The sequence below is a fragment of the Euprymna scolopes genome, chromosome 6 (genome assembly GCF_053919585.1).
Source record: "Euprymna scolopes isolate OS-2025 chromosome 6, ASM5391958v1, whole genome shotgun sequence".
NCBI classification, from domain to species: Eukaryota; Metazoa; Mollusca; class Cephalopoda; order Sepiida; family Sepiolidae; genus Euprymna; species Euprymna scolopes.
The window spans coordinates 139,159,745-139,178,683 of NC_136487.1; the positions used below are offsets into that span (position 1 = coordinate 139,159,745).

At 35.5% G+C, this 18,939-nt stretch overlaps 2 protein-coding genes across 16 annotated transcripts in view; one reads left to right on the forward strand and one right to left on the reverse strand.

The window, feature by feature from the left end:
• Positions 1 to 18,939, forward strand: part of LOC145277995 (monocarboxylate transporter 14-like) — a 238,600-nt gene that overhangs the window by 85,784 nt on the left and 133,877 nt on the right. The gene's annotated exons all lie outside the window — the stretch shown is intronic.
• LOC145277993 (monocarboxylate transporter 9-like) overlaps positions 1 to 18,939 on the reverse strand; it is a 58,539-nt gene that overhangs the window by 22,060 nt on the left and 17,540 nt on the right. For 4 of the 5 annotated variants that reach the window (XM_080130143.1, XM_080130145.1, XM_080130142.1 and 1 more), the window contains 3 exons: positions 17,730 to 17,993; positions 15,753 to 15,838; positions 6,450 to 6,636 (listed from right to left, as the gene is read on the reverse strand). In XM_080130143.1, coding sequence (XP_079986269.1) covers positions 6,450 to 6,636; positions 15,753 to 15,838; positions 17,730 to 17,993 — 537 coding nt within the window. The remainder of the gene's footprint in view (positions 1 to 6,449; positions 6,637 to 15,752; positions 15,839 to 17,729; positions 17,994 to 18,939) is intronic. The other variant, XM_080130144.1, reaches the window with a different exon arrangement.

Sequence of the window (18,939 nt, forward strand, 5' to 3'; positions counted from 1 at the left end):
TCTCTAACCCTTATCCTCGAGTGGTCTCTGGGCCTTGATAAGTGGTGATGCCTATGTAAAAAAAACAACAAAAAAAACATGATCAAATTCATATCATAATATCTTAGAATTATCGCTCTTGACCTCTGTAACTTTTTGATGTCGTTCTTTCTAAGCTTCGCGAATTTCAAGGGTGCCAAACGGATGGTATCTGTGTGCCTTTGCTAAGTTTGCACCAGTTGATCGTATTTATGCAGTTACATCAATGGGAGCAAGAGAACATTGATATGATATGAATTAATATAGCGAATATATAAGAAACGCTGAATGAAGAAGACGTTAGTTCATATTCTGTCTCTATACATCCTCTTCATCTGAATCCGGCAACTCAGCGTTAAACAGTGACATATGAAGGGCATCCCTTCCTTATAGTTTGCATCATATCATTTTGAATTTTAGACGAGTATGTTCCTTTTAGATGAAGATATTTGATGGCTGCCCGATATTAATTTCTTTTTTTCTAGAAATAACACAGTCCCCTAACTTCAACAAGCAGAAGTGCTGGGGTAAGGAGTTAGAGAAGTGGACTTGTTAGATTTTCACCAGCGTTACATCGATACGAGCATGAAAATATCGACAAAGTTTGTATTAATAGAGCGAATTTATAGAAATGTATTAGATTGTTAAAACCTACAAATTTGGTACTCAAGTGTACAAGTAGTATCAGAATATGAAGACAATTATTTGATTTGTTTATTTAATTGATGTCTATATGTGGCTCAATATTTTTCATTAACTTCTCGTAAATGACATTTCATCCTCTTATTATAATATTGTCGTGTATGCATAATAATAGCATTATAAGCCTGCTAGACGTAACTTTGATTCATTCCTTGTGATCTTCCATATATATATATATATATATATATATATATATATATATATATATATATATATATATATATATATATATACATTGAAAGATCACATATATATATAATATATATATATATATATTTAGTTTAAACTGTATCATTTTAAATTTTAGATAGAGATATTACTTTTAGATGGTAGGATTCAATTTTCTTTCTTTTCTAGAAATTTATCAATTTCTTCACTTCAACCAACTGTACAAACTTGCTACTTGAGCATGAAAATAGTGTCAGAATATAAAGACAATTATTTTTATATTTTATTTTCCAATATGCATATTGAGGAAAATACCATATGACCCAGCGACTTGAACAATAGCATTTTTATGGCGTTACACGTAAGAAAAGGAAAACGTTCTAATTTGGTAAATCTCAACATGGTGAGACGTGAGATGTGGGTTATCCATAAATCTCAAACACTCGATAACGATTGGATGGGGAAGTTTATAAGTCAAGATCAACTATCTAAATCTATGCCAGAACACGAAGACACATATTTTTTGTCTATTTCATGTTTATATAAAGTTCAATACTTTTTATTCACCTCTCGTAAAGGACATTTCATTCTCTTATAATAATATTATTGTGTACGTATAATAACTTTATTATTATTATCCGGCTGCTAGCCGTCAAAATTTATTCACAAATATTACTGATTACATAACACAGAACCGTAGTTCACAATTAACATATCCTGTTCTATTATAGATAACGATAATGGTTGGGTGGGGAAGTTTAGAAGTCCAAACCAACCATCTAAATTCATGACCGAAGTTTATTAACCAGAAGAATAAACTATATTAAACGCTCAGTCCTTTCCTCTGGCATAGATCCACCAAAGAAAAGTCCATCAATCCAGCAGTGTGATAAGAAAGATAGCGGATCAAGCTGAGCGAGGACACAATACACCCAGGAAATAGATAATGTGTAAAGTTACTTACATAAACGTAAGAATTCTTATAGTTTTTATTATTTATACATAAATATACGATAATAGAATCGTCTACCAATGTCAGTCATTAGTTTTTCAAATATTTTTGAAAATGTATACGTTTTGACTGGATATTTAAAGGAAAAAAAATTAGTCGAGATTTCAGAGCTACCCTTCCTCCTCCATCCTCTTCCTCCTTCTAAAAGCCGTCAGTGCCACTTATATTTAATGTGCCCAGATATCTAAAAAAAAAAACAAACTATTTATGGATACGACCTCCTAAAAATGGAATTGTTGGCAAAATATTGCAAATTTATTTACATTCCTTGTCATCACGATTATTTTTTAAAACACCTTTTTCGCTATGAGCTCATTAATTATGCAAATTTTCTCCTCTATAAGTTTTCTATATTAGGCTACGTGACCGAATGAGAGGTGAACCTATCTCCAAACTTTCTTTTACACAGTAGTATTAGAAATTTATGATGTGTAATATTTTTTTTTATCAAAGTAGAATAGAAAAGTCACTGTGAATGCATTTTCAGTAGCCCAGAAACTCTCACTTTCCTTATTTTGTCCCTCAGTCCTTATTATAATGAATAAGCGACAAAGGTGGAAGAAAACGCCGTACACTCAGTCGACAGTTTTGTGCGAGCAGTAACTAGAGATTACTCAATTCTCTTTCAATTCTGTTCTTGTTGCTATGTAACTAATAAGTTAAAATGTTTTCCTGGGCTGACGTTATCCGCTTGATAGTCAGGGACCCGAACCTTAGTGTAACTCCTAAGGAGACTGTCCTGATAGGACAGTCTCCTTAGGAGGTGCAAAATATCGGGGCTGCTGCATTGCCATTTGGTGAATGGAGTCTAGACCATGCAGTAGCTTTGTAACGTGATCGACTCGAGGGAGCGATTCGCTCCCCATTGGGGAGATTGAGACCCCCTGGTGCATAAGAAAGACTGGGTAAATATGCTAAAATTATTATATTAATCCCGGACGACATCGGATATCAAAAAAACTTGAATTAGAAGATATAGATATATATTTTGTTTTATTGTCAAAAGCAGATATATTTTGTTTTATTGAAAGGTCAAATATATATTTTGTTGTTCAAAAATTCAATAACAGGAAATATTAGAATAATGACGATGACATTCGTCTAGCTTGAAGAACACCAGGCCAGATATTCTGAATGACAAGGATTAACTTCTAAGGTTTTAAAACTCTAGACTATGGCTGAACTGCACACCCGCAATTCGCATCTGGGGTTTCCCCCAGATACGTACCTTAACTTGATTGGCTTGGTGGATTGTCCACCCTGACCCGACCTGGACTATATAAGGCCAATGTCGCTCCAAATTAACCAGATTTCAGGTTGGAGACAGAGGTTTGCGTGGAATCTCGAGATAATAACATTGCTCCCTACGCCTGCCCCCCCTCTCCATTCCACCATTTTGCCATCTACGAAGAAGAGAGATTTGAGACTTTAAAAAGTGCTAAGAACTGATTTTAAAAATGTGCTAAGAACTGAAGGGTACATATCTGTAAAAGTTTGTAATTTTTGTGAAATTAATTTTTAGTAGAATAGAACCTAATTATTTGTTTTTCTTTTTGGTGAATGCCGCTTCCGTCTTCCGCTTTTAGAGAATTCTACACTGAGGCGTTCCGAATGTAATGTGATAGCCTCTCGGAGACTAGACATCACGAGCCAAAGTCTGAAGACGATCAGGGGTCAGTTGTTTGAACTCACCACGAGAGGCGTGTCACAGCTTCTGGTATATCTCTTTGCCATATTATTGAGAATTGCTACAGGCTTTTCTTTTCAGTTAAATGTCTTCCTTCTTCACTTATTCATTTGTTCATATTTTTCTCTTTTGTTCCCCACTAGCTTGCTCTTAACAAATCTGCTGACCTCTTCCAAAAAGTCCAAAATTTTACCATGAAAATATCCAACAAAGAAATCAAGCGAAAACCCGGAACCATAACTTCCAATGTAGAGCCACCCGACAATATCTCCTTCCTTAACATCAGGTGTCTATGTTTCAACCTTTCAGAGGTAATACAAAATACAAAATTAACGAATAACAAAAACCTGGCCTGTTGATCGTGTGTGAAACTGGCATTAACTTCTTTCTTAGCCGATTTCTTCATCCAAGGCTATTCTCACTTCTCATCAAAACCCGATCCTCAAGACATGGAATATACGCCTACATAAAAGATACCTTCTCTTATGCATGCATGAACATCTCCAAAGAGACCCCAAACATTCCTACATGTATTTTAGAGTATTGCTTACTCGCAGCACAGCATTTATATTTGCTCTCTACTGTCCCATTATGATAGAGTAGCAATCTTTGAGAGTATCACTAAGTAAATAGATCATACCTTGTTTGCTCATCCCTCAGCTAACATTCATGTCTGTGGAAATTTTAATGTTCACAATGTTGAATGGTTAGTTCACTCAAACAAAACAGATGAGAAAGGGATATTTTGTCACGATTCTTCCCTTGCTAACACAAATTATTAACGAACCCACTTGAGTACCCGATTCTGATAGACAATTCGCAAGTCTTCTAAGTATTTTTCTAACAACATACCCTAGAAATATGCTCACCTCCAGTTATATCTCCGCTAGTATCTACTGATCACTCGGTTATCTCAATAAAGATAAAAACAAAATATAACAAAGCCCAAAATATCGCTCTCATCAAACAGTATATCGTACTTGATGGCTGGCTGGGACGGTTCCTGAATGTTCATATTGGGACTAACTTTATGCTCTATGCTTAAAACGAATGTGTCCAATATAGCATCCTACTTAACTGATTGGTTAACAATCGGCATAGACAGCTAAATACCCCCCAAGAAATTCGAACAGAAACCGAACAAAAGCCATCAATAGTACACCCTTGAATGTGCTGTCACCATTGCACACATAAATCACTACTTCAATTGCTTTAAACGTAATAGATGTTTTGAAACTAAAATCGCCTTTAGAACTGTCAGCAATGATTGCAAAAGTATTATAGAAAACACAAGAAAGCTATATGCTCAGCCCATCAAGTCCAAAGTAGAACAAAAACTTGGTTCCCATAAATCTTAGCGAATAACAAAACGATCCTTAATAGATGCGTATCCTCTATTTCAACACTCATCAACGAGTCTGAGGTTATTTCATCAGCACCTAACAAAGCCAAACACTTTGCCAAAAACTTTGCAGCAAATTCAACCCTATGTTATCTGGGCCTTCAAACTCCCGAATTTCCTCCCAAGAACGAAAATAATCTGAGCAGCATCTATATACCCGTTCAAGATGTTGCCACACATCAAGAACCTTGATACCAGCAAAGAAACTAGTCTTGACAATGTTCAACTTATAGTAATCAAAAAGCTGCAATTAGAACTAGCACTAATTCTTGCAAAGCTGTTCATGCGATACCTAAATGGCAAGTACTTTCCAATACGTTGGAAAACTCCATAAAAATACTGGAGATCGGTCTTCTGCATCTCAGTACAGACCAATTATTCTTCTATGTGCCATGAGTATGTTGTTTGAATCTATTTTGAATAGAGAAATTCTCAACCACCTCTGCAAAAACAACCTCGTCATCGTCAGTGACAAGCAATATGGTTTCTGTCCTGCAACCCATGGCTTAGTGGTTAGAGTACTTGGAAAAATGAATTGTAAAAAGTGATATTCTTCTGAATGTTGAAGGATCAGTTCTTAGTGTGGGCGACCGAAAAGTACAATTGCAAATTACTTAGGACCTCTATTTGGTCATGGATGACGGAACAAGAGCACGCTACCCCTGCAAAATAAATAAAGGATTCTGATGGAAATTCCGTCCAAATTCCCGAATTAGACAGAAACATTCCTGAGTGCGATAAAATAAACCTAAACAAGGTCGGAGGTTACATCGAAAATCACACTCAAGATGGAACAGTGATCCAATGAATCCAAATAATACATACAAAATATCAATGCTGGCTTACCTCAAGAATCGATTTCTCTTGGGCACAGCTCTCTTTTTTTTCTTAATCAATGATCTCTCAAATCACATTCTAAGTTCATTTACCGATATATATGCAGGCGACGCTACCATCTATGGCAACACTTCAAATGCAAACAACGACCAAGATCTCTCAGGGTCTCTCTTCTCGAACCTTGAGCATGTGAGATAATTGGAAAAAAGGTGGTTGGTTAATTTTAACGCATCAAAAACCAAGCTTCTATCTTTTCACCATAAATGCTCTGATCCCCACTTAGCCTCAATTGATATGAATGACTCTCCTCTGAAATAGGCTCACTAGTGGTGACTCCGTTGTAAAATAAACAACATATTAATGACGTCATTAAAGATACACATCTTTTTCACACATGCGCATCTTATGTTTATTATTAACAAAGCATTTATTTATAAATGTTGTCATTAACATTAGACGGAATCGTGGTTCACAATTAGCATATCAGGTTTTAACATAAATAACAAGAAAACACTTTTATGAAATAAAACGACACAGTTATTGATGGAATATGTATGCTAGTTAGATAATGATTATTAATTACTACTAATTACTAGTTAAGAAACAGTTAAGTAATTACTTACCTGCATGTGTTGTGTAAGTGGCCAACAATAGATAAAAGCATTTGTTTTTAAAGATTGTTGCATCGCAATAATTAGATTTTCGGTTGTAAATCTCATTCGGCATTATCTCTGAAGTAATTGATTGCCTCACCCGCAACGTCTTAGGCAACGGCTCAATATTTTCACTGATGCGTCGGTTGAAGTCATCCTAAAAATAATATATTTTTAATTCGTAAAACCAAAAGGAAAAAGGTTAAGCGAAACAATTATGATTAGAAGTAGTTGCCTTACTAGTATAACATTTGTACAGAGCTGAGTAAGTCGTAATAAAGAGTTGTCTTTTGAGTTTCCACTTCTTGTGCTGACAAACTAAGTAATATAATATTGATACGACCATCTTTTATTCAATTGGGCTTACTTAGTAACGGAAAAAACCCCTTTAATATTTAATTCATAACTTTTGTTCTTATTCGTTGTTTAATTGTCAAACAAAATAGTTGAAACACTTGACTTCAGGCTTGGGGTGTCGTACTGAAAATCAAGATCGAGCGAGCTTTTGCCCTTTTGCTCTACGCGTGTTTCCGTCCTCGCTGAGCTCAAAGGAAGCTCACGGCGGCCCTTCCATGATATTTGGCTTCATTAAGCTAATGGCAAACAGTTTTTATCAGAATTAGATTATTCAGATATTCATTTGACCCAGCAATTACTTTGATGGTAGTAGTTCAATGATATTTCCCACAATTCATTATTACATATTAAACGAGGAGATCATTGAGTATATAATTTAGTTTGCTAAGAATGATATAAATATAATATCTGAAAGGTCAAAAAAAGGTCAACTCGCTTAGCCCTGGATAAAAATTACCTGGCATGTATTAAAAAGGAATATGGCGTCACATAATCAAAAAGAGAGAGTGATAACAAGCAGTTACTCCCTTTGGAAGCACTAAAGGGCGTAGATGTATAATGAGATGGGCTGACAAAATATAACTAATTAGTGACTTCAATTTATCTATCTATATATCTATGTAAACACACACTAGTCAATGATTTGGAATAAAGATCACATCGAAAAAATGGATCTCTTTTTTTCCATCAGATTTTTGTTGAGTAAAGAATAAAAAAATTACGTGACATGTATTTCTTCTATCTTGGATTACTAGAGCAAAGCGCTCACAAAAAGAACGACCACCAGTAAATAAAGACGCGAATAACAAATGTGAGCTTAAATATTAAATGTAATGATGACAGCAAGGTACGTCTGGATATATGACACTAGGTTAAGTATGCAATATGTGTGTTATATGAAACCAAATGGCAGAATGTGTTCATCATACATTAATATACATTTTTTCACATAGTAATATATTATAGTATATTTTTCCATATAATGATATAATATATTGATAATATTCAAGAGGGTGAGGGGTCATTGTGTTTAACATTTGGAAGGCATTCAACAGAGTGTGGCATTCTGGTTTTGCACATACATTTCAGATTTATGATATTGGTGGTACATTCTTGACATCATTAAGTCTTTTTTTCTGATCAAAGATTGCGAGTAACTCTGGATGGCGTCTCTTCATTCTCTTTTCCTATCAACGCTATCGATTCTAGGCCCAACTCTATTTCGTCTCTATATCAAGGATCTTCCAAAGAATATAATTTCAGAAGATTAACATCTATGCTGATGATACCATTCTCTATTCCGGTGCTACTTCTCGTCTATCTCCATTGTATCAGCTACCATATGCAGCTAATCTAGAAGTTGACTTGTGTTCAGTTATAGGTACAGGTACGAAATGGCCCGGTTTGTTTAATACTGTTAAGACTCAATTTGTATCCTTCGATCATAGACGTGTCCATTTTCTTTATCAGATACTCATGGATGATCCTGCTCCTGAGAAGAAATCAACTATGAAATTTCTTGGTCTTTCTTTTTCATCAACGGTTTCTTGGAGTTCATATATTAGATCTATTTCTCTTTTTGCCTCTCGTAAATTAGATTCTCTCTATTGCTCTGAACACTTTCTCACATCTGAGGCAAATCCCTTTTCTACAAATCTACTATTAGACCATGCACGGAGTATTGATGTCACATTTGAGCCAGAGAATCTCTGTTCCATTTGAGGGTTCTTTATAAGATCCAGAAACGTATCTCTGTTCATAACTTTATGTGCATATATATATATATATATATATATATATATATATATATATATATATATATATATATATATATATATATGCACTGAACAAATACCATAATACTTATAATAGTTAAATTCAGATTTTGATATATCTGCTTTTTTACATCGTTCATTTCTGTATTACGTTTAAGTTATTTTAAACCCCACTCTTCCCATGTTAAATAATAATTTCGAAATAATAACTGTAAAATGTATTTGACTCCTGATGGGGGTAGTTATTTAGTTGCCGCTCACCTCGGCAAAATGTGGCACAAGGCCGGAAAGTAGGGATCCATCAGGCTCCACTATAGGAGGGGCACTCCCGCAATTGTAAAAATTGCCTGAGTAACCCCGTCGGCATTTCCCGGTAGGGTCGCCCCAGGCAGTAAGCAATGAATTTACTCCACCGGAAAGCCTAGTGACCCCTCACCTGTCAGGCCGAGTGTCAAGTGACGGATCCTTGACGAATACTACTACTACCCTGTCTCCCTGCAGCCGAAGCCGCTAGGAGACCTTCCCCATCAGAGGACTGGTGAGGGTAGTTATTTATTTGCCGCTCACCTCGGCAAAATGTTGCACAAAGCCGGATAGTGGGGATCCAGCAGGCTCCCCTAAAGGAGGAGCACTCCTGCAATTGAAAAAATTGCCTGAGTAACCCCGTCGGCATTTCCCGGTAGGGTCGCCCGAGGCAATAAGCAATGAACTTACCCCACCGGAAAGCCCAGTGGCAAGGCCTGGGAGGGTAGAACTCCTACGCATTACCCAGGCGGCGTACCTCAGTCCGACAGGTGCTGGGCCGGTTCCCAGCCGCTCATCTGTCGGGCTGAGTGTCAAATGACGAATCTTTGACTATTCTACCCTGTGTCCCTGCAGCCAAAGTCGCTAGGAGACCTTCCCCATCAGAGAACTGGTGGTGGTAGTTATTTATTTGGCGTCCACCTCGGCAAAATGTGGCACAATAGTGGGGATCCAGCAGGCTCCCTTAAAGGAGGAGCACTCCTGCAATTGAAAAAATTGCCTGAGTAACCCCGTCGGCATTCCCGGTAGGGTCGCCTCAGGAAATAAGCAATGAACTTACTCCACCGGAAAGCCCAGTGGCAAGGCGGATGCTCGCTGGATTAGTTATTATGATTAGAAGAATAAACAATTAAATTGAGAAAGAAATGATTGACGTGTAAATCGCAAAAGGAATGCGAAAATAGAAAATAGATGTAAACATTCTTTTGGATTTGGATAAAGAAATAACTAGATGGAAACATTATGTGGTCTGAGATACGTAATTAGGTGACGTGTGATGTACTTAGTTTTGGATAGATTCAGGGAGTTGAGGATTGACCACCAGAGCAGACAGACGTCTAGACAAGGGTGGACAGACAGCTGGGAGCGATCTATATGCACAGAAAATGTAGACTAACTGCAGATCCTGTGAAAACCATTTGAGACAACTGTAATAAATTTATATTATAAAAATATAAAGAGTTGTTTTAATGGTTTTACAAATAAGAACAGATGTCTCAAAAATGGTGCTGATCACTTCATGGTTCGCCACGGAGCAGTGGGAAGATACAGAAGAACTCTTCCAGAAAAAGTTATGAAGCATATATTATTCTTCTTATATATGAGCTGTAAAAATATCCCGTGTGATAAGTCTGATACAACATGATTCAGTTTACACGTCAATATCATGTCTTCCTAGCTAAACAACATACATACGATTTATACGTTTATTATCTGTTTGTTAAAAGAATAATATCTTACATCCACTAGATAAGACATGATACGTTTTAATATATCATCTCCCCCAATATAAACCAATATACAACAGGAGAACGTACACTTCTGTTCACATGTAACTTTGACAATACCACAAACGGTAAAAATCTCCTTGTAGACCGTGGTGCTACAGCGCACGTTATCACCAAGGAATCTGATTTTATTAATTTTGATTCAAACTTTAATCCTCAAAGTCATTTTGTCGAACTTGCTGACGGTAGTCAAATAAATGATATAGTCTTGAAAAGAGGCGATGCTAAAATATCCCTAAAAAATAATAAAGGCGAAATCTGTAACTGTATTCTAAAAAATGCTCTGTTCATACCTACATTTAAGCAAGACATATTTTCCGTGCAGGCTGCAATTAAACAAGGCGCGAATATACAATTTGGCCAAAATACATCAAAATTGATATACCCCAATCGAACTGTATTTGACATTAAAGAAAATGGCCGACTATATTATTTAAAAAGTATAGTTCCCTCAAAAACTGCCTATCACGACTTGGAAACCTGGCATAAAATTCTAGGACACTGCAATACAGCTTATATTAAAAAATTACCAAATGTAGTCGAAGGCATGAGAATAATACCTTCAGACGATCTCCCAAATTGTGATGTGTGTACACAGGGGAAAATGACAAAAGATATAAGCCGAACGCCAGACAAAAAAGCTATGAAAATTCTCTCACTTGTGCATTGTTACTTAGCAGGTCCGATCATCCCGACGGGGAGAAATAATCTAATGTACGTTTTGAACTTTATTGATGATTTTTCCGGTTTAATTATGGTTTATTTTCTAAAAAACAAATCCGACACTATCCTCGCTACTAAGAAATATTTAGCTGACGTTGCCCCGTACGGTTCAGTAAAATGTATTCGTTCAGACAATGGGACTGAATTTACTAGTAAAAACTTTGAACTTCTATTAATTAACCACCGTATTAAACACGAGAAATCGTCGCCATATTCCCCCTTCCAAAATGGCACAGCTGAAAGGGCATGGCGAACCCTTTTTGAGATGACAAGATACCTACTTATCGAATCGAAATTAGCGCATAGTTTATGGACATACGCTTTAATGGCAGCATCATATATCAGAAATAGATCGTTCAATAAGAGGTTAGGAAAAACGCCGTATGAAGCGTTTTGAGGTGTAAAACCTAAAATACGCAGAATGCATCTATTTGGTTCTGATTGTTATGCATTTATAGAAAACACTAGTAAACTAAATACTAAAAGCGAAAAAGGTACTTTCGTAGGTTACGATAAAAATAGCCCGGCATACTTAATCTACTTTGCAGCTCAAAATGCCATAAAAGGGTTAAATTTAAAAAATGTCGATCCAGTGGATGAAAAACGTAAAATATTACCTAACGTCTTAATCGATCACATTGAAAATATTAATAACGATGACAATTACAGTACTTCTGACGAAAATATTAACCAGACACGTCGATACCCAATAAGGGAGCGATAAAGACCAGACTTCTTACAAATTGAAAAGATACAAGATTACGCCGTGGATTACTGTTATTCGTTGAACAGCGCACCGGAAAGTTATAATGGGGCGATTAATTCAGAAAATCACCAAGAATGGGAACAAGCTATGGTATCCGTATTGAAAGCTTTATCTGAAAATAACACATAAGAAATAGTGGCAAAACCAACAGATAAAAATATGATTTCTTCACGCTGAGGTTTTTCCAAAAAAATCACAGCTTCTGGCAGTGAAACTTTTAAAGCAAGATTTGTGGCAAAAGGTTTCTCACAAATTTCTGGAGTGGAATATTTTGCAACATTTTCACCAACGACAAATTTAACGACAATTAGAATTTTATTACAACTTGCCACTCAATACAATTTAAAAATACATCAAATGGATGTAAAACATGCTTATTTAAATGCTCCGATTGACTGTGAAATCTACATTTACCCTCCAGACGGATTTAAAATGAAAAATAAAAATTGAGTGTGGAAATTAAATAAATCGTTATATGGACTAAAACAAAGTACACACAATTGGAATTTAACACTCCATAATTATTTAATAGAACAGGAATTCAAACAATGTCCCGTAGACGCGTGCATGTATACCAAAAATGTAGGTAATAAATTGTTGATTTTGTTTTTTTGGGTTGACGATATATTACTCGCCTCAAACTGTGACAACACTTTAAAAGATGTTAAAAATGCATTAAATAAAAAAATTTAAAATGGCCGATCTTGGACAACTGTCATGGTTCCTCGGTATAAAATTTACCTGTGAAAATGAAAATATAACTATGAACCAATCACGATACATTGAAAACATTCTGCTCATGTTCGGAATGCAAGATTGTAAGCCGCGTTCAACTCCCGTCGAAATGGACATAAATAAAAATATAGGGACCGAAACAAAATTCATAGATAACCGAATATACAGGGAAATGGTAGGGAGCCTCATCTACTTGATGACCGCAACAAGGCCTGACATATGTTACATTGTAACAAAGCTATCTCAAATCTTATCGAAACCGACAATTAAAGACCTTAATCGTGCAAAACAAATCCTTCATTATCTAAAAGGAACCAAGGAACAATCTTCAAGTTTTAAAAAAATCTACATATTCTCTAAATTTTGAAGGATTTTCGGATTTAGATTGGGCTAACTCTGAGGATAGAAAGAGTATAGCGGAGTATTGTTTTAGACTGTCAAAGACTGGACCTATGATCTCCTGGAAAACTAAAAAGCAACAAATTGTTGCCCTTTCTACTTGTGAAGCAGAATATGTTGCTCTTACTCATTCCGCGCAGGAGGCAATTTTTCTGAACACCCTTCTAAAATGTATTTTAAAACCAGATCTAAGTAAAAAACCTATAGTAATTCATTGTGATAATCAGAGCAGTATCTTATTAGCAAATAATTCTATGATTCATCAAAGGTCGAAGCATATTGATATCAGATATCATTTTATAAGGGATGAAATAAGGAAAAAATCCATTACTCTTACTTATGTGACGTCTGAAAGTAATATAACCGACATTTTCACTAAACCTATAAAAAGAATAAAATCAAGACATTTAATAACCGAACTTTTTGGAATCTAATTATGAATAAATCTCTTTTCAGAAACCCAAAAGGAGAAGCATGAACAGTCAAAATCACACACACAAAAAAAATTGTAAATTGTCCCGGGCTCGACGTTATACTGCGGCCATTTCTACCTTTCTAACCAAATTAACCAACTAATACCTAACATAATGTTTCCAGTTTTTGTTACAAAAAAAGTCACTTGTTCAAACCTTTTTGTAAACTTCCTATTTGTCAAATAGTTCTTTTTTGTAACATTTTTTGGCAAATATTTGATAAAACAAAACAAAAAAATGTATATTTGTGAATTTTTGTGCATATGTTTATATGTATTTGAAAAGTATTCTATTTGTATGTATATATATTTGAAAAGTGCTTATTTTTATATGTATAAAAATGGCTTCTTTTTGTACATATTATACCAATATTTTAATAATTCTTTTTGACCAATGAGAATAAAGACAAATTCCCCCAAAACTAGAAGAAAAAAAAACAAAAAAAAACAACAACAAAAGAACAATTATTTTATTGGTTTATTTTTCTTTGTTCATTTATTTTTATTTATTTATTTATTTATTTTTCTTTCCTTTTCTCAAGTGAAACCAAAATTGAATCCGAAAGGATTTTTCAATTATATAAAAAAAGGGTGTGTGCAAAATGTTTTTGACTCCTGATGAGGGTAGTTATTTATTTATTTGCCGCCCACCTCGGCAAAATGTGGCGCAAGGCCGAAAAGTGGGGATCCAGCAAGATTCCCTAAAGGAGGAGCACTCCTCAAATTGAAAAAATTGACTAAGTAACCCCGTCGGCATTCCCGGTAGGGGCGCCTCAGGAAGTAAGCAATGAACTTACTTCACCGGAGAGCCACGTGGCAAGGCCTATGAGGGTGGCGTACCTCAGTCCAACAGCTGCTGGGCCGGTTCCCGGCCCTTCACCTGTTGGGCTGAGTGTCAAGTGGCGAATCCTTAACGAGTACTACTACCCTATCTCCCTGCAGCCGAAGCCGCTAGGAGACCTTCCCCATCAGAGGACTGGTGGGGGTATATATTTAATTGTTGCCCACATCAGCAATATGTGGCACAAGGCCGGAAAGTGGGAACCCCGCAGACTCCCCTAAAGAAGGGGCACTCCTGCAATTTTAAAAATTGACTGAGTAACCCCGTCGGCATTCCCCGGTAGGGGCGCCTCAGACAGCAATGAATGCACTTGCTCCACCGGAAAGCCCGGTGGCAAGGCCTGGGAGGGTGGACCTCCTAGGTATTACCCAGGCGGCGTACCTCAGTCCAACAGGTGCTGGGCCGGTTCCCGGCCCCTTACCTGTTGGGCTGAGTGTCAAGTGACGAATCCTTGACGTGTACTACCCTGTCTCCCTTCAGCCAAAGCCGCGAGGAGACACACCCCATCACAATGGACTTGTAATGAGACGAATGGATTCGCCAATCATTTTTATAACCAACGGTTGTGCTAAACAACCAATGAAACGTTTAAAGATTATTATAAAAATTGTCGAATTTTGGATTCAATCAGTTCGCCGCCATCTTTGTTCAACACAATATCTCAGAACTTAACAGTTAACTACGCCACGGACCGCATTTGATTCTTGGCCGCTATCTTGGTTACTGATCTGAACTACGCCGCCATCTTTGTTCAACACAATGTCTCAAAACTTAAAATTAATTAATATTTCAGTGGGCAGGTCATGCGCGCATGCATAATCGGATGTCGTAAACCGGAAAGTGGGCTAACACACATTGTTACAAGATCATTTGAGTTTTATAATTATATAGATTTTTATATATAACGACTTGAATTAAAACACTAAACATTTCGAACGAGTCTCTGTCATATCAAAGAACCTGCTGTTGATTTTATATACCTGGCCTTTCTTTTGTGTGGTGATAATGTCTTAAATTTAAGCTTAAAATGAAAAAAGTCAGATATCACGGTAAATCATCTATATCATCCGTGAAAGATTAAGCTGGTGGACTAATCCTAAAACATGAAATAAGAAGTGGAATCATTAGCTGTTTACCATGCCGTTGCTTCGGAGATTTGAAAACAGAACAGTTCTTTAATACATGATACTGGTCAAAATACCACTTCTTTAATAATCAAATGCTTGACACAATTCAGTTATTAGTTCATGTCATAGTAACATCACGTTCACTAATCGAGATACCAAATGTGTCAATATAAAAGGAAACAACTATATGAAAAAACGAGGACAAAAACAAGACAATAAAGAAAACCTATATACTATATAGAATAACCGTTGATTGTATAAACTTACACATTTTTCTCGCGTTTCCTTGTTTTCTGCTTCAAAGCCAAGAATTGGAGCCCCTTCCATTTCGTCAACAGAAGTTCGTTTATTCTCTAAACAGAAAATAGATAATTGTATAGAAATTCGAGATGAGCGTAAATTAAATCATTAGTGGAATATCATTAATATTCTCGTTTCTTATCCATCCCCTCTTTCTCTCCTGGGAAATCTAATGGTGTCTTCAGAATTGTTTTGGAAATAATTATGTCAAATGTCCAGTTATGTAACATATATTATAAACTTAAATTATCTATGTTCCAAATTTCATAAAAATCTGTTCAGTATATTTTCATTCAAACAGATTTCCATTATTAGCATACAAAATGTTTGGAAAATCGATGGTATGACTCTATAAAAATGTTCTATATGTGTAAAGTAGTTGCGGTTCATTTTTCTTTGTGTGGTCTTTGGTTTATGTTAATCATATTTATTTACCTGTATTTGACACGTTTTCTGTTCTGATGCTGCTTAAGAACATAGAAACTCCAAAGACAAAAGGTCACGGACTTAATAACGATAACTCCTCCTCAATATTTACTCTATACAGAGTAAGGCTAAAATGAGGGGTCTATCACTGCATGGTATACTTCGACTATGAGTAGAGTCGTTATAATGAATAAGTAGTAGTGGGAAGAGAAGCTCATCGAGGAAGCAATCCCTGAGAATCCATTACTTCTGTACTTTCTCTTAATACAATTTATTGCCAATTACCTGCTGTTCATGTTATTTCTTTTGTTCCTTTAAGCTCATAACATATATAAACCACAATTTTAATTTTCTAGAGATGCAGAACTGAAATATTCAAAAATATAACTGGACTAAAAAATAGAATCTCACTTATAAATGTTTCATGATCTTGGATGTTTTTCGTTATTTTTTTTTTTTTTTAGATTTTTAAAACAATTATTGGGGTAGTTTCAATAATACAACATGCGTTCCAAAAGCAATGCCCCCTATTTTTGATTTCACGTGAATAGATTAAAAAGGATTGTAAATTGCATTGCTATGATGAATCAATTTATGCTTCATTACTCTATTGAATGTATTGACAGCGTGAAACTCTAAGAAAGCAACCTCTGTCATAGACGTGCGCCAGAAACAGGGATACGTCATTGAATTCATGGCAAGCATTCATTGAGAATAATGCTGATTATGTAGAAGAATAAATTTTGAAGCACAAAAGAGCGCTCGTTTTAATGATACCATTTCTGTCTGCGTAACTCTTCAACTTTTTTTAGTTAAGATAAAGCGACTTTACTTTTGGAATGCCACTCGTATGACAAAGCGTGCTCTGGACGCCCGCGCACAGCCATCGTTCATCACTGACAAATGTGCATTGAGAATAGTGGTGACTATGTAGAAAAATAAATTCTAGAACACAAAAAGCCGCGCGTTTTAATGGTACCGTTTCCGTCTTCATCTTTTTAACTTTTTGAGTTAAAAATAGGAGGCTTTACTTTGGGAACGACCTTCGTATATACAAATCATCATGAAGATATACGAAAACTGTGTTCAAGTTTTCGCAACTATTAAAACAAGTATATTTTCACAATCAGCATTTGTATAAACTATACAGTATTTGGAATTAGTGGAATAAGATTCGTTTAGTACACTACTTGATTTAAAGAAAGAGGATAAAGCTAATTGAAAATTAAAATAACCGTAACTACATGAAATTAAGATAATTTTGTAATTCAGCCGTTCATATTTTTGTTAATGTTGAATTATTTATGTTTGAATTTTTTCTTCCTCTCCTCTTCCTCCTCTTAACCATTCTTTCATTTTCTATTATGTTTTGATTTTCCTCTTTTCTCCTTCTTCTTCTTAGCAACAAACATACACATCACTAAGCAACTACTGCAGACTGTCACCATGCGATTATTATTATTATAAGATAATTTTACAAGATTAGAAAAGAAATCGAGTTTTGCAACGAATACTTACGTATATCTGGACTTTGTTTGATAACCTTTGTGAGTGGCCGACACAAAGCACCATAGACAGTCAAGTTTAGGAATAGGCCACCAAGTAATAAAAAAGTGCATCTCATGCCATAAAACGATATGGCTTTAGTTGATAAGTAGTTCATCATAAAACTACCAAATCCGTTACCACTAGTTGCTATTCCGAGAGCAAGGGCACGTTTTTTCAAGAAATATTGCCCGAGAATAACATTTACGGTGAAATAGCTCACTGCCAAAGAAAAGCCTTGAAAAAGAAAATAGAATGTAAATACAGTAGCGACTGAAAAGAAAGTTGCTCACGAAAAATAATTGAACATTTCACAGTATCCGGTGTCACTCAAATAATACGCTTTTCTAAATGTAAGCATAAAGGTTTACACCTTAAACCCGTATCAAAGAAACCTTTAAAGGTCGTGAAATCCGTCTCAAGACTGAATTTTAATTTGCATAACACAGTTAGTAAACAGGAAGGAAGTAAGAAACATTTTTCGGTCAGCTTATCAGGATTTCATAAACGAATCTGCACTGTGTATCAAGACATCTAAAGAAAGATAATCTCAAACTTATCTTTAAAATAGGAAAAGAGTCCAAAGATTCGCATGTTTTGATGTGATGTTTTAAACACAATAAACCAGTATTCACCAAAGTTTCATTTAGTCTTTGCAAAACATTAAGGAATAAAGTCTATCGAAATTTTTGGCCCGTTTGTTTTGGTTACTATGTCTGCATATATGTAATTATGTTCTGATCTACTACTTATAATTTATAGTTCCTATATTGTATTTAATTTTATACTAAGTCTACTTAGGATGTCATTGTTGCCGAACATATGAGCTACTTCTTTGAATCCCTTACTCTCCACAGTTTTTGTCTATCTATAATGGTTATTTTGTTACACAATCTGTAGTCAGCCATGCCCATATTTTAAATATTTTCATGTATCACGCCCCTAATCAGTAAACTGATTAGACACGTTCTACTTAAACAAGGTAACCCCATCAATTTCAAAAAGGCACTGAAATTAAATAGTGTTAGATACTAAACCATATCCGTATTGGATTAAAAAAAAGTTTTATTTTCCTTTTTTATCCTTCTATACTATGCACTACTATCTCATCTTCTCTCATATTTTAACCGACGAATCTGTACGAGAGTGTCCATACCATAAAAGAGGCGTGTTTTTAACCTTT